This window comes from Capricornis sumatraensis, chromosome 18 (genome assembly GCF_032405125.1).
Source record: "Capricornis sumatraensis isolate serow.1 chromosome 18, serow.2, whole genome shotgun sequence".
NCBI lineage: Eukaryota > Metazoa > Chordata > Mammalia > Artiodactyla > Bovidae > Capricornis > Capricornis sumatraensis.
This window is the reverse complement of record NC_091086.1, coordinates 7,803,032-7,818,842: the sequence shown is the minus strand read 5'-3', so window position 1 is coordinate 7,818,842 and position 15,811 is coordinate 7,803,032. Positions and strand designations below refer to the sequence as shown.

Here is a 15,811-nt window from a genome sequence, read left to right as displayed (position 1 = left end):
GAGGGATTGGGGGCAGGACGAGAAGGGGACGACAGAGGATGAGATGGCTGGATGGCATCACCGACTCGATGGACCTGAGTTTGAGTGAACTCCGGGAGTTGGTGATGGACAGGGAGGCCTGGCGTGCTGCGATTCATGGGGTCGCAAAGAGTCGGACACGACTGAGCGACTGAACTAACTGACTGGGACAGCTCAGGATGCTCCTCCCTCCCTGGCCTGGGCTCAGTGATTTGCTGGGACCCTCAGAGCCTTCTTCTGAAACCAGAGACCTTGGACAATAAGGCCAAGGGCCACAGGGTTAGTTTCCTAGTCTGCTCTGATTCAGCTTCTCGTGCAAATGCAGAATGAGTGGATAGTCTGTGTATTCTCTTGAAGGACTGATGCTGAAGCTGAAGCTCCAATATTTTGGCTACCTAATGTGAATAGCCAACTCATTGGAAAAGACTCTGATACGGGGAAGGATTTAGGACAGGAGGAAAAGGGGACTACAGAGGATGAGATAGTTGGATGGCATCATCAATTCAATGGACATGAGTTTGAACAAACTCTAGGAGATAGCGGAGGACAGGGGAACCAGGCGTGCCGCAGGCCATGAAGTATCAAAGAGTTGGACCTGACCTAGTGACTGAGCAACAACAACTCCTTGTTCCTGGCTCCTTCCTAGGATTGTTGGGAGGCCTTCTGGTCAACCAGGCACTTTTGAGTTAAGGAAGCAGAATGGTGAAGGGATTCTGACACAGGTTTTCCTGTCAGAGAGACTTCTGTCCAAACCTTATCAGCTGTGTGACTTTAAACAAGCTCCATAACCTCTCTGCCCCTCAGTTTCCTTGTGTAAGATACTGACAGTAAAAGTGTCGCTTTAAGGATGAAGTAAGATAATGCATTTGAGCACCTCCCACTGTAGTCAGCACACTGTAAGGGCCTGGCATTGATAGGAAAAAAGGAAAGAAGGGAGAACACCAAGATCAAAGAGGTCATTATTGTTGCTTTGAATTCAGTATGAGTTGGTTATTGTGATAGTTCTCACCAAATACCCAAGTGTCCCTGTAGATTTCCTGTCTTTTGTGGTTAGGTTTGGCCATGTGACTAGTTCTGGCCAATAGACTGAGAGAAGTGATATCAGTTACTATGAGGTTAAGGAACTGAAGACCTGTTGTAACTCCTCCCTCCCACTCTTCCCCAACATACTGTGTTATTTTCAAGACGAAGCAAGTTTTTATGTGAGTGTGGAATCCATGTCTGTTGTGTTAATGCAATGAGATTGTGGAGTTCATTTGTTACTGTTAATAGCCTTGTTGACCAATACAGTCATCTATGAAGGAGAAATAAATCTCCCCTATTTCTGACCTCCTGGGGTATCTAGGAATGATGATAATGAAAACAACAGGGGCCATAAGAGCTACCATTTAGCAAGCCTTTGCGGTACACTGCAAAGCCCATCACAGATGCCTTCTTGGGTATCTCACAAGGTTCAAGTTTTACTATTACATAATAATTGTGTTCCTAAAATAAATTTGAAGCTATTTAAAAAAAAAAAAGGTTTCTCAAACAACTCAGTGGGGAAAAAACTGCTTAGGGCAAGAGTTTTAGACTAGGATGACAAAGTTGTTTCTTTTACAGAAATGTCAAAAGTAAAGGTTTTTAATTGCTATTAGGACATTTTGAAGTTACCAACTAAAAATAACAGATTTTCAAAACTGACAGAAGTCAACCTAAATGTCATTGAGCAAATGCTGAATTCCATGGAAGACAAGATTCAGGTCAACTGGCTTCCAAACCATGAAATTAAATTGTGGCTTGGTCCAGGAATGCTATTAAAAAGGAAGCCCTATTAGAGCTCAATACAGCTGCTACCCACCTGCCCCCCCCCCAGTCCCCCACCACAAACTGTCTTTTTAGAAAAAGACATTATTAAAAAAGAGGAAAGTCCTAGTGGCAGAGAACAGTCAGTCACTAACCAGAGTGGCTCCTGGGTGTTGAAACTGGCGACCAGCAGGCTTTCCTCTTAAGTGTGCAGGGACCCTCTGATCCGGACAGTTCTGTAAGTCAGCAGTTAGCGCAGATCATGTTTCTTGCTGAACTGATCAGGTTATATCCAATTTGCATTATGAAATTTGCATAGCAAGAAAAAACCTGAATTTGATGTGGTGGGCAGGGGAGGAAACCAAGAAAATATGAGGCCATCAGTGGCTACAGTGAATCTCTGTGGAAACAAGCCCTATTCAGGCTTCTCTGCTGTTGACTCTGCTCTGCTGAGGAGTTCCCCTGATACATAGAGTGGCATCTGTCCATCCTCATGGATGAGAGTGCCACCTCCAAGGTGGGGTTTGAAGCCTCTGAATTTGGTTCTGCCCTTCTCGTGGGTTCTGCCCTTCTTGTAGGTTCTGCCAGGATGTCTCCCCCTCCCCTGGGGGAGGGCTGGAGCTTCTGCTCCAAATAGCAATGCCGCTTTGGCTCTTGTTGGTGTTTCTGAAAATACCAGAAGACCTGGAAGCCATCCAGCCTGCCTAGGAAAGTGCCTGGAGAAGGGGATTCAATTGATTTCATTACTAAAGCCAAGAGTCTCATGACCTTTGGGAATTAGCACACTGACTTCCTTCCTCCCTCCGGCCTTAGCTGAGCAGCTGAACATTCCACACCTCCAGAAGAAAGGGGAGGCATCCTGTGGGTGCTGGGGCCTGCTGCTGCTGAGCCTGCTCCTTCTGGCCTGGAGGCCTCTCATCTATCCTGCACCCACTAAGAGGCTGCCCTGGCCCCATCCTCTCCTGCCTTTCTGCACAGTAGGTCAGTAGTGAGGCAGCTGACTCTGGAAGCTGCGTCTCCAAGAAGGTTCTGGAAGCAGACAGACTCAAGCAATTAGATCTTCCGGGAGTCTTGTTCACCTGTAAACAGGATCCCTTCACCCAGCCCAGAAAAGCTATTGATTTTTCAGGTTCCCTGAATTGACCATTCCCAGTTTATGGCTTATTCCTGAAATTCAAGAGGCCCTTGCTAAAAGCTCCCTTGTATCCCTGGGGTTGTGTGGCTCACAGTGGTTCACTGAGCAGATATTAGACATATTTCCCATGTAAGGACCTTTAGAACTTAGTGGGAAGATGAGACCCACACACGAGGAAATAAGTCATGACAGTCTATAATGAGGGCTAAATTAAATACCATCATTATCCATGGTAGTTAGGAGCACAGGTTTGGCATTAGGTAAATGTGGGTTTAATCCCTGGCTCAGGACGATCCCCTGGAGAAGAAAATGGCAACCCACTCCGGTATTCTTGTCTGGAAAATCCCCTGGACATAGGAGCCTGGCGGGCTACAGTCCAAAGGATCAAAAAGAGTCGGACACGACTGAGAGACCAAGTACACACATCTGTGTTCAAGTCCATCACCATCATTTTGACTGAGTTTGGCTCTGGGCAGGTGGCTTAACCTTCTTAGGCCTTTGTTTCATTATTATGGGGTGATTGCTAGTACTGCTCTTGAAGTTATTCTGTGGGGAGTTAAATGAACTGGACATGGGAAGCCCCTTGTACAATGCCTGACTCATGGTCTTAGTGTTATTACCAGCTCCTGCCACTAGCTGTCAAAATTATTTGACGGATCCCAGTAGTTTAGAAATACTGAATCTGAACATAGTCCCTTCTGTGTGATGGTCCTCTCATCTCTATTGTTTTTAGCACTAATTGGTCATTTTGATTAATCGGTTACCCAAGTGGGAGCCCCTGGGGCCACTTTTAGCCCCTTCACTCCTGTACCCCTCATATGCATTCACTCACAAAGCCCTGTGGCTGAAACCTCCGATCTCGCTCCTCCACTCCAGTGTGGCTCCTCCCCTCCCCAGGGCCTCACACAGCCACAGCGATGACTCAGGAGCCCTCTTTAATTGTTCACCTTGCTTCTGATTCCACCCTTTTCAAACCAGGCTTACTGCTACTCAAGCTGCTGCTGCGAAGTCATTTCAGTCGTGTCCGACTCTGTGCGACCCTAGAGACAGCAGCCCCCCAGGCTCCCCCGTCCCTGGGATTCTCCAGGCAAGAACACTGGAGTGGGTTGCCATTTCCTTCTCCAATGCATGAAAGTGACAAGTGAAAGTGAAGTCGCTCAGTCGTTTCTGACTCTTAGCGACCCCATGGACTATAGCCTTCCAGGCTCCTCCGTCCATGGGATTTTCCAGGCAAGAGTACTGGAGTGGGGTGCCATTGCCTTCTCCGTACTGCTACTCAAGATAACTTGTTAAAATCTAAAACAGATGGCCATTCCCTTGCTCAGACTCCATCTGTGGCTCCCCCTGACTCTCAGGACACAGCCAAGCCCAAGTCCTTTCTCATGGCCTGCAAGGACCCTCGTTAATATGGCCTCTGCTGAGCCCTGGAGCGTCAGCCCTTGTGTTTCTCGGGCCATCTAGTCTCTGCGTGCAGCCCTGTTTCCCAAAAGCTGCTCCTCGGTCTCCTGGCCCTCCATGCACATACTGCTCTCAAAGCCTAGAACCTGCTGTCCCTGTCTCCTGAAGAGTCAAAATTATGCTTCAAACAAGCAAACAAAAACTCCAAACCAGTTTCTTCAGGAAGCCTTCCTGTCCCAGGTCTGGGTCAGCTGCTCCTCCTCTTGTGCCCTCACGATAGCTTTGCTCACAAGATCGTGCTACAGACTTTTGTTTCCATGTCAGTCTTCTTCACTAGCATCTGGCATCCTTATTCATCTACATCTTATTCGTGCAGATACAGGAAGGGACCGTGTCTTGATCATCTTTGTGTGTTCATATTGAAAAATGACTGGGAAGATGGATGGATGGATAGATGGATGGACGGATGGACAGACATAGGGGTAGAGGCTGGTTTTATGAATGGATAAATTAGTGATTGGATGGGTTTAATGGACAGACAAATGAAAGAATTCAATAAGGTGGAAAAAAATCTCTAATCAGATCTTACACCCAGGTTCTTCCAAGAAGGCCATCAGTGGTACCACAAAGCCAAGACTATTTCTTGGGGCTTCACAGTTCAGGCTGAAAAACAGAATGACCTTGCATCTGGCAGCCCGTGGACTTCTTGACCCTGATGCTCCCATTGTTCCAGCAGGAAAGCTGAAAAGGAATGTTGATCTTAGAGGAAAAGAAGACATCAGGTGGACTTGACTTATCACTGGCCGGGCCCATGTCTTGTCTGCTGACCTCCTCAGGCCTGCCCTCATGTGGGTCCCATCCAGTCCTTCGCGCCATCCAGGCATCACAGGTTTATTTCCAATTTGAGTTGTGGCAGATTTCTACCTCTGGCCCCAGGTGACAGAGCAGCAGATGGCGTGAGTGATGGAGGGCACAGAGGCCAGTAGCCGCTGTCTGCAGCCCAGCGCTTATCTGTCCCTCTGGCAGGAGAAAGACCTGTTTCCCTCTGTTCATTTTCCTGTCAGGAGCTGCTCTTAAAGCAGCCACATGAGAAGTGCACCTTACGCAGCCTGGAGGCTTCATCAGCTCTTTGAGTAAGACCTTTCAGACCAACTCGGGTCTCTAAATAAGAATGAATAAATCCCAGGATGGGATGAAGTAGAACTGTATCGAGCTCTCCTTGATAACAGAGAACAAGCGTGTGGCCTGCCCAAGCCAAAGCAGAAAGACCCTGAGGCTTTTAAAGGAAGGAGAGCCCAGCCCAGCCGCCCTGGAATCCTCATTCAGGGTTTACGAAGCAGCAGGCAGCGCACAATTGGCTAAATTTGGTTGTGTTTTTATTTTTGTCCAGCCGCAAATACCGGCAAAGAACTGAAAACGATTCCTTCCCTTCCTGGAGCCTCAGAGCCAAGCCGGTTTTATTTTTAGCTTCAACTCTGGTTTTGAGCTTTGAGCACACTCAATACCCTCCTCACTGCAGGCTGCGGTGGGCCAGATTTCAAGACTTTGGCCTGGATGGGTGCATGGGCTGTCTGGGTGTAACTCTCAGCAGGCTTTGTGCAGCTGTGGATGTAGAGGAGGGCTCCAGACAGACCTACCTGGAGGCCCACTGCTGGCCTCGGGGACCTGGGAGAATCCTTCTCAGAGAGGGGAGTGTCCTCAGGGCGGATGGTGGTCTGGGCAGGGGCGGAGGAGGTGGCCACCCTGGATGAAAGGAAGCAGAGCCAAAAAGACAAGAAGGGGATAAAAGGGTGGGATGGGGGAAAGGGAGTTGTGACTGATAGAGAGGCTTCCAGTAACCCCAGTGATTTAGAACCAGGCGCTGGAGGCAGACCGCTAGGGTCAGTCAACATCCTGCCTCCACCATTTCCTATCACAGTGGTCTTGCAGAATGGGCTTCACCTCTGCATGTGTTGACATCCTTTATCTATCTGTCTGGCTTCCCTGGTAGCTCAGCTGGTAAATAATCCGCCTGCAATGCAGGAGTCCTCACGTCGATTGCTGGGTTGGGAAGATTCACCGGAGAAGGGATAAGCTACTCACTCCAGTATTCCTGGGCTTCCCTGATGGCTCAGCTGGTAAAGAATCCGCCTGCAATGTGGGAGACCTGGGTTTGAACCCTGGATTGGGAAGATCCCCTGGAGAAGGGGAGGGCTATCCACTCCAATCTTCTGGCCTGGAGAACTCTGCGGAATCTGTCTGTCTGTTTTTTTGTTGCTGACTGCGTGCAGGCTTACTCCAGGAGCTTAAAGTCGGGGCTGCTCTCAAGTTGCAGCGTGTGGGCTTTTCATTGCAGCGGCTTTTCTTTCTGCAGCTCATGGGCTTAGGCGTCTTGTACCATGTGGAGTCTTCCTAGAGCAGGGATCAAACCTGTGTTCTGTGCATTGGCAGGCGGATTCTTAACCATGGGGCCACCAGGGAAGTTCCTTGATATCCTTTATCCGTAAGATGCTGGTAGTAATGGCCCCAGTTTCTGAGCTGCACTACCCGAGATCCTACCCTTCTAGCATGTAGCGCGGCGTCTGACACAGAGTTATAAAGCAGCTCATTTCGATTATGCCATGCTCTCACTGCAGAGCTACATGCTTTTACATGCACTGTGTCAGGATTTACTGTAACCCACTGAGTAGAGTCCTTTTGCAGGTGGAAAACTGAGGCTTAAGTAGCGAGGTAACTACCCCAAGGTCCTATGGCGAGAAGATGATAGAGCCAGACCTGAACCTAGTCTGGCCGATCCCAGAGTCAAAGCACCACACCTTCTCTGGGAGCAGTGCTTTTCCATGTTCAGTTCAGTTCAGTGGCTCAGTCATGTCTGACTCTTTCCAGCGCCATGGACTGTGGCACACCAGGCTTCGCTGTCCATCACCATCTCCTGGAGCTTGTTCAGACTCATGTCTGTCGAGTTGATGATGCCATCCAACCATCTCATCCTCTGTTGTCCCCTTCTCCTCCAGCCTTCAACCTTTCCCAGCATCAGGGTCTTTTCCAGTGAGTCAGTTCTTCGCATCAGGTGGCCAAATTATTGGAGTTTCAAGCTTCAGCATCAGTCCTTCCAGTGGATATTCAGGACTAATTTCCTTTAGGATGGACTGGTGTTGGATCTTCTTGCAGTCTAAGAGACTCTCAAGAGTCTTCTCCAACACCACAGTTCAGAAGCATCAGTTTTTCTTCACTCAGCTTTCTTTATAGTCCAGCTTTCACATCCATACGTGACTACTGGAAAAAACAGAGCTTTGATTAGATGGACATTTGTTAGCAAAGTAGTGTCTTTGCTTTTTAATATGCTGTCTAGTTTGGTCATAGCTTTTTTCCAAAGGAGCAAGTGTCTTTTAACTTCATGGCTGCAGTGATTTTGGAGCCCCCCAAAATAAAGTCTGTCACTGTTTCCATTGTTTCCCATCTATTTGCCATGAAGTGATGGGACCATATGCCATGATGTTAGTTTTTTGAATGTTGAATTTAAGCCAACTTTTTCACTCTCCTCTTTCCCTTTCATCAATAGGCTCTTTAGTTCTTCTTCACTTTCTGCCATAAGGGTTGTGTCATCTGTATAGCTGAGGTTATTGAGATTTCTCCCAGCAATCTTGATTCCAGCTTGTGTTTCATCCAGGCTGGTGTTTCATAGGATGTACTCTGCATATAAATTAAATAAGCAGAGTGACAATATACAGCCTTGACGTACTCCTTTTCCTATTTGGAACCAATCTGTTGTTCCATGTCCAGTACTAACTGTTGCTTCTTGACCTGCATACAGATTTCTCAGGAAGCAGGTCAGGTGGTCTGGTATTCCCGTGTCTTGAAGAATTTTCCACAGTGTGTTGCGATCCACATAGTCAAAAGCTTTGGCATAGTCAGTAAAGCAGAAATAGATGTTTTTCTGGAACTCTCTTGCTTTTTCAATGATCCAGCAGATATTGGCAATTTGATCTCTGGTCTCTCTACCTTGTCTAAATCCAGCTTGCACATCTGAATGTTCATGGTTCACGTACTGTTGAAGCCTGGCTTGGAGAATATTGAGCATTACTTTGCTAGCATGTGAGATGAGTGCAATTGTGTGGTAGTTTGAACATTCTTTGGCATTGCCTTTCTTTGGGATTGGAATGAAAACAGACCTTTTCCAGTCCTGTGGCCACAGTTTTCCAAATGTGGTGGCATATTGAGTGCAGCACTTTCACAGCATCATCTTTCAGGATTTGAAATAGCTCAACTGGAATTCCATCACCTCCACTAGCTTTGTTCATAATGATGCTTCCTAAGGCCCACTTGACTTCGCATTCCAGGATATCTGTCTCTAGGTGAGTGATCACATCATCGTGATTATCTGGGTCGTGAAGACATTTTTTGTACAGTTCTTCCGTGTATTCTTTCCACCTCTTCTTAATATCTTCTGCTTCTGTTAGGTCCATCCCATTTCTGTCCTTTATTGTACCCATCTTTGCATGAAATGTTCCCTTGGTATCTCTGTTTTTCTTGAAGATATTTCTAGTTTTTCCCATTCTAATGTTTTCCTCTATTTCTTTGCACTGATCACTGAGGAAGGCTTTCTTATCTCTCCTTGCTATTCTTTGGAACTGTGTATTCAAATGGGTATAGCTTTCCTTTTCTCCTTTGCCTTTAGCTTCTCTTCTTCTCTCAGCTATTTGTAAGGCCTCCTCAGACAACTATTTTGCCTTTTTGCATTTCTTTTTCTTGGGGATGGTCTTGATCACTGCCTCCAGTACAATATCATAAACCTGTGTTTATAGTGCTTCAGGCACTCTCTCTATCAGATCTAATCCCTTGAATCTGTTTGTCACTTCCACTGTATAATTGTAAGGAATTTGATTTAGGTCACAGCTGAATGGTCTAATGGTTTTCCCTATGTTCTTCAATTTCAGTCTGAATTTGGCAGTAAGAAGTTCATGATCTGAGCCGCAGTCAGCTCCTGTTCTTGTTTTTGCTGCCTGTATAGCGGTTCTCCATATTTGGCAGCAAAGAATATAATCAATCTGATTTCGGTGTTGACCATCTGGTGATGTCCGTGATGTTGTTGGAAGAGGGTGTTTGCTCTGACCAGTGCGTTCTCTGGGCAAAACTCTGTTAGCCTTCTCCCTGCTTCATTTTGTATTCCAAGGCCAAATTTGCCTGTACTCCAGGTATCTCCTGACTCCCTGCTTTTGCATTCCAGTCCCCTCTAATGAAAAGGACATCTTTTTTGGGTGTTACTTCTACAAGGTCTTGTAGGTCTTCGTAGAACCGTTCAACTTCAGCTCCTTCAACAGTTTGGTTGGGGCATAGACTTGGATTACTGTGGTATTGAATGGTTTGTCTTGGAAACGAACAGAGATCGTTCAGTCATTTTTGAGATTGCATCCAAGTACCACGTTTCAGACTCTTTTGCTGACTGTGAGGGCTACTCCGTTTCTTCTAAGGGATTCTTCCCCATAAGAATCCATATAAGAAGGTGGGTTATCACAGACAGAGGGGTCTGACAGGCCGCAGTCCTTGCGGTCACAGAGCATACACGCACCCGCTCAGTTATCACTGGCTGTCCGGGAACTGCCGTAAACTAGGGGTAGACTCCCTCTCACCTTCCTGTGCTCTGGGGTACGCCCGATCTCCCCACTTTAGTGACGGGAACACATAGAGCGGGTACTGGGGGTGATGAGAAGAGCACTGGTCAAACCCACAGAGGCAGCAAGTACAGCAGAATGGGGCCGCCAGGGACACGCTGAGGGGCGGTGTGGCGCTGTCGTTCCACGCACACAGGCTTCGACTTTGCACGACGGTGAAGCTCTGGGGATCTGCTGCACGGCGATGTGAGCATGCTCCACTTAAAAGTGGCTGAGATCGTCAGTTCTGTGTTGAGGCTTAAATGGAAAAGAGCACAGGGGGTTAGGTGGGGCAGGGAACCTGAGCTTACGTGCCCCGCTTGCCAGCCTTCCCTCTGGCTCCCTTCCAGTCAGGAGTGTCTCCAGCAGAGTGTGCACCCCTTCAGGCCTGAGCCACGCGCTTCTCACCAGGACCTCACGCCCTGACGTCGTAAATGCTTCTCTCCCACATGCTTTGCCCTTGTAAACTCCCTTCTGGTGTCCTGTCCCTCGCAAGTTTTTATCTGTGACCTGGAATAAAAAAGGGCAAATAACAGTATCCTGACCCCACCCCCAGCAATCATAGCCGCTTGGAGCACTGTGAGTGTGGGCTTTGGGGCCAGAAGCTGGGAAGAAGTTCACCTTTTCTTCTCTTCAGTTCACTTAGCTCTAAGATGGAATAACATGGTTATTCCACATAGCCAAACATGCATAGTTTGAGCAGAGAAGTTCAGCCATCTGTAAACTGGTCTTTGCACTGGGAGCCTCTGGGGAGTACAAATCTGAGGATTCTGAGGAGATTTGGGGACACTGGTTCGGGCTTCATTGATTAGGCTACATAATGACATTTGCTGACAAAGGTCCATCTAGTCAAAGCTATGGTTTTTCCAGTAGTCATATATGGATGTGAGAGTTGGACTAGAAAGAAAGTTGAGTGAAGAAGAATTGATGCTTTTGAACTGTGGTGTTGGAGAAGACTCTAGAGAGTCCCTTGGACTGCAAGGAGATCCAACCAGTCAATCCTAAAGGAAATCAATCCTGAATATCCACTGGAAGGACTGATGCTGAAGCTGAAACTCCAATACTTTGGCCGCCTGATGTGAAAAACTGACTCATTTGAAAAGAACCTGATGCTGGGAAAGATTGAAGGCAGGAGGAGAAGGGGATGATAGAGGATGAGATTGTTGGATGGCATCACCAACTTATGGACATGAGTTTGAGTAAACATTGGGAGTTGGTGATGGACAGGGAAGCCTGGCCTGCTACAGTCCATAGGGTCACAAAGAGTCAGACATGCATGAGCGACTGAACTGAACTGAATGAAATTTGGATAGAGAGGCCTGGGGGTGAGCATGGAGTGTGCCTGCATGCCAAGTCACTTCAGTCGTGTCCTCCTCTTTGTGACTCCATGGACTATAAGCTGCCAGGCTCCTCTGTCTGTGAGATTCTCCAGGCAACAATACTGGAGTGGGTTGCCGTGCCCTCCTCCAGAGGATCTTCCCGACTCAGGGATTGAACCCAAGTCTCTTACGTCTCCTGCACTAGTGCCATCTGGGAAGCCCCGAGCATGGGGCAGGCTTTCCCTTCTGGCCTCACACTCCCGGGAAAGCAACCCTCATGGGGGCCGCAGCAGTGGCTCACCATCCCTTGGCAGCTCAGGTGGCCTTTTTTACTGTGGGTATTACCGTGGACCGTTCTCAGGACAGCCTGGCTCTGCTGCTGCCACCCAACATGGGCTGTTCCTCCTGGCCTGGCCTTCAGCCGCACTGCACACCAGACAGTGGCCGGCTTCCCTGTTAGGCACAGTGGGGACAGCACCCAGGGCCAACATCGCTTTTAAGGGACCCATGAAGACGATTTAATTTCTTTGAAAATTAAAAGAAAAAAAGTGAGTGTTTAGGTCAAGTAACTGTTAAATAATCTTAATGTATTTGTTTTTATACCAGCATAGTTATACATTGGGCTTCCCTGATAGGTCAGTTGGTAAACAATCCGCCTGCAATGTAGGAGACCCTGGTTTGATTCCTGGGTTGGGAAGATCCCCTGGAGAGGGAATGGGTGCATGTTCCAGTATTCTGGCCTGGAGAATTCCATGGACTGTATAGTCCACGGGGTAGCAAAGAGTCGGACACAGCTGAGTGACTTTCACTTTCATAGTTATACAATACAACTTTTAATTTTTTAAACAGAGGAAGGTGCCCACAAAGGCGGAAGTACCGAGGGCCCATTTTGGCCCTTGAACCCACGGTGATGCGCCCGCTCTCCTCTCTGCGCCTATAATGGCTGCTGTCTGTCCTCCCCGCCCCACCACCCACTTAGAGTCTGGAGGATGCTCTCTGGCATTTTATTTATTTTTAGGGACCCATTTCACATGCCCATCCCATCAGTTGGCAGTAGCTACTTAGAGCAAGCAATTGGCGAGACGAGTTCAAAAGCCTGTCTGTGGTTCCTGGGAAAGAATGTGGTTGTCGTCACTGAGTGTCGTCTCTCTGAGGCTCGGGATGGGAGAGACAGCAAGCATGTTGTGTTCCCGCTTTCCACCTCCCTTTGCCTTTTATCTCCCACCTGACTCCACATTTTGCAAGACAGATATGCCTTCCACGTGCTGAGCGTCCCATGATGAAAGATCTAGACGCCTGTAAGGCCTGCTGATGGATTGGTTGAGGGAGTCTGTGAGTGCCCTTGGTCCAGTGTCATGTCCTTTGACATTTCTTCATGTTCTTTTTCTTTTCCCCTTTCAGGCGCCTGAACAAGAATAAGCTCCAGGTCCTCCCAGAGCTGCTTTTCCAGAGCAACCTGAAGCTCACCAGACTGTGAGTAGAGTGAACTTGCATTCTCTGCCTTGTGTCTTGCTTGCATTTTCTGATGCGGAGGATGTGGTTGCCTTAGCGCGGGGAGCTCTGACCACGTGGAGCTTGGCAGTGAGTCCGCACGTGTGGGCGTCTGGAGCCCGGCTGCAGCGTGTGGGTCCCTGTGCTCCCCTCCGGCCCACCTCTTCTGCTCCCTTCCTTCAGAGAGTCACTGAAGTGGCCGGTGAGAGCTGTGGAGTTAGGCTAGTGCGTCTCTCCTTTATGTGGAGGGAGGAAATCCATCCTTTCACCTGGGTCTGAATGCACCTCAGGGAAATGCCCTGAGGCGGGGCTTGGAGGTGAGTTGGTTCACACAAGACAGTCTTGGAGGGTAGTGGTTTGGATTAAACCTGTCAACCTCACCTCCTTGCTGGCTAGACGGGTTCCTGCCCTGTGCCTGCTTCCTCCCACTGCCAGTCCGGGAACTCTGGATCTGGAGGTCTGTGATTTGTGTGGGAAAGGAAGAAACACCTTGAACTTTGCTGTCTCTTTGGGATGGTCCAGGATATAATGAAGCGGTGAGACTTGGAGATGTCTTTGTGTATTTATTCAGCATGAGAGTTTGGATACTCAAGAACTGGAGAAACACATCCGGATGGAGAGTATGATTCACGAACTGGGGGTGTTGGGCAAGTGCTGATTGCCGACAGTGAACAGCTTCATGACTGTATCTGAGTATCTGAAAGTCCTTCTGGTGGTGACTAGTGTATGTTATGGGGTGAATTGCTTGCCCAAGGCTTAACTTTCTGGTTGGAGCAACAAGTGTCTGGCTTCTTAGCAATCAAGCAGCGAGATTTACAACGTGGCTGGGAGGACTGTGACGTTACTGGAGAGGCTTCTGCATGGTGGCCGCCATTCCCAGTCCAACGGCCATGTTTAATACCTACGCATGCGGTCCACTGGTGCATGTAGGCTCCAGGATAAATTGGAAAATATGAAACACATGCTCGCATGTGCACTTAAGAATGAGTTCTGAATTAGGAAATTGTATCTCTGTACACACAGCGAGAGACTATAGTCAGTCTCTCGGTGCTGCGGCAGTCTTGCTTGCCTTCTCTTGGGTGCACCTGGACTTCCTCACAATCTTCCCTGGCTGGTACTCCCTTTCTCTTGCTCAGCCCACCCGACTGACTGTGCTAAATGTGGGAAAGAGTACGCCTCCCTTTCCACTCTCCCTCTCTTCATCCGCCTTGCTGGGTGTGAGGGTGGATGATGTGCAGTGTGTATCTGGCAGAGCTGAATAAGCAGTACCAAATGGGCAGATGGGGAAACCATTCTGGTTTTCCCCTCCTCTTCCCTGGAGAGTTCTTTCCTGAAACACTCACTTAATAGCCATCTCTCCCCTCAGCACTACCTTGTGCCTTTCAGCCTGCTTTTAACTAAACCATGCAAACTGTATGCCATTCACCTGGACTCTCAGCATCACTTTCCAGCAAACAGAAGGTGCCTGTGGGGCTGGGCTGCCAGGCAGCTTTGAGCAGGTGGGGTCTGAGGGTCCCGCTGCTGCAGGAGGCTGGGGGAGGGGTCTGGTTCCTGCTTCACGCAGACATCAGCGGATGCCCATTTTAGGCGGAGCCGATCTTGATCTGGGCAGAGGAGGCGTTTCAGGCTGTGGTAACAGGTCTCTGAGATGCAGGGTGCAGGCCCAGGCAGGCAGCACAGGGGCGTGGGGAGTCCGGTGTGGCGGCCTCATGGCCGCTTTCTGACTGAGAGAGGTCAGGAGAGCCACTTTGTCGTCTGTGCCTAAGTGTCCTCATCAGCAAATGATGAGAGGCCCCTTCTTCCATTCACGCACCTCCCCAAGGAGCTGTCTGCACCCGAAGAGATTACTCTGTGCCTGCATTTTCTGGAGTTTAAAGTGCTCTGCACACATAATCAGCATAGATAACTACTGTTACTCCTGCAGTTCCCATCTTCACAATTTGTTTCTAATCTCCTTTTATGGGAGACTTGAAGAGACGAGGAGCTGCCATGAGAACTGTGATCTGTTACATGGAGCTTTTGCTTCAAGCCAGAGAGCAGCGGTTGGAAAGGTCCATTCCTCTCCAGGCTCCTGGCCAGGCCCAGTGTGACATACAGAGGCACTCAAGAGTGGGTGGATAGATGATAGAGGGCTCAGGTTATGAGCAGTGCACTCAGGGAACTTTGAATCTTTTATCCATCATTCATTCAGGAAGCTTCTCCCAGGTGCCTGGGCTCTGTGCTGGGTGTTGAGCTACAGACATGAAGGATGACCTGTACCCATCCCGTCAGGACACACTCTGAATAGCTGCCAAAGAGCTGAGAGCTAAATGTATATATTTTTCATTGAAGCAGCTTTATTAACCTGGGTTTTGGCTATAATCAGCAATCCCTTTTTCTCTCTGGGCTTGGTCTTTGATTTTTCTTAATGGGCCTCTTGTGTCTTTGTCTTATTTTGTCAGCCACTCCAGGGCCTTTTTGGAAATAAGCAGGGTACAAATCAGAAATCAATAAATGTGCAATCATGAGTGTGTATACGTATGCCACTGGCTCTGTTTTAAAAGAGCACTGAATCTCAGTAGATGCAGCGAGCTGTTTTCCAAGGAATGCTAAATGGGGCTGCTGGGTGGCTGTCTCCTCCACAGCCTGCCATGAGGTTTAAGCAGCAATTCTAACACACCTTCTCTTACTAGATCTGTAGACAAAAACTGCTTCATATTCAATGATTATCTGAAAAACACCTTTTGGAAAAGCTGTGGTCATATTTTAAGACATGTAGTGATGGGAAAGGGAAATGATATTCATTGGGAACTGATGTTATTATAATATTGCTACTAACTAGTGACAGAAGCAGAGAAGGCGATGGCACCCCACTCTAGTACTCTTGCCTGCAAAATCCCATGGACGGAGGAGCCTGGTAGGCTGCAGTCCCTGGGGTCGCTGAGTCAGACATGACTGAGCGACTTCACTTTCACTTTTCACTTTCATGCACTGGAGAAGGAAATGGCAACCGACTCCAGTATTCTTGCCTGGAGAATCCCAGGGATGGGGGAGCC

The 15,811-nt window shown here is 48.3% G+C and overlaps 1 protein-coding gene across 2 annotated transcripts in view; it reads left to right on the top strand.

Moving 5' to 3' along the window:
• SLIT3 (slit guidance ligand 3) overlaps positions 1-15,811 on the top strand; it is a 722,678-nt gene that overhangs the window by 117,894 nt on the left and 588,973 nt on the right. For both annotated transcript variants that reach the window (XM_068990416.1, XM_068990417.1), the window contains exon 4: positions 12,687-12,758. In XM_068990416.1, coding sequence (XP_068846517.1) covers positions 12,687-12,758 — 72 coding nt within the window. The remainder of the gene's footprint in view (positions 1-12,686; positions 12,759-15,811) is intronic.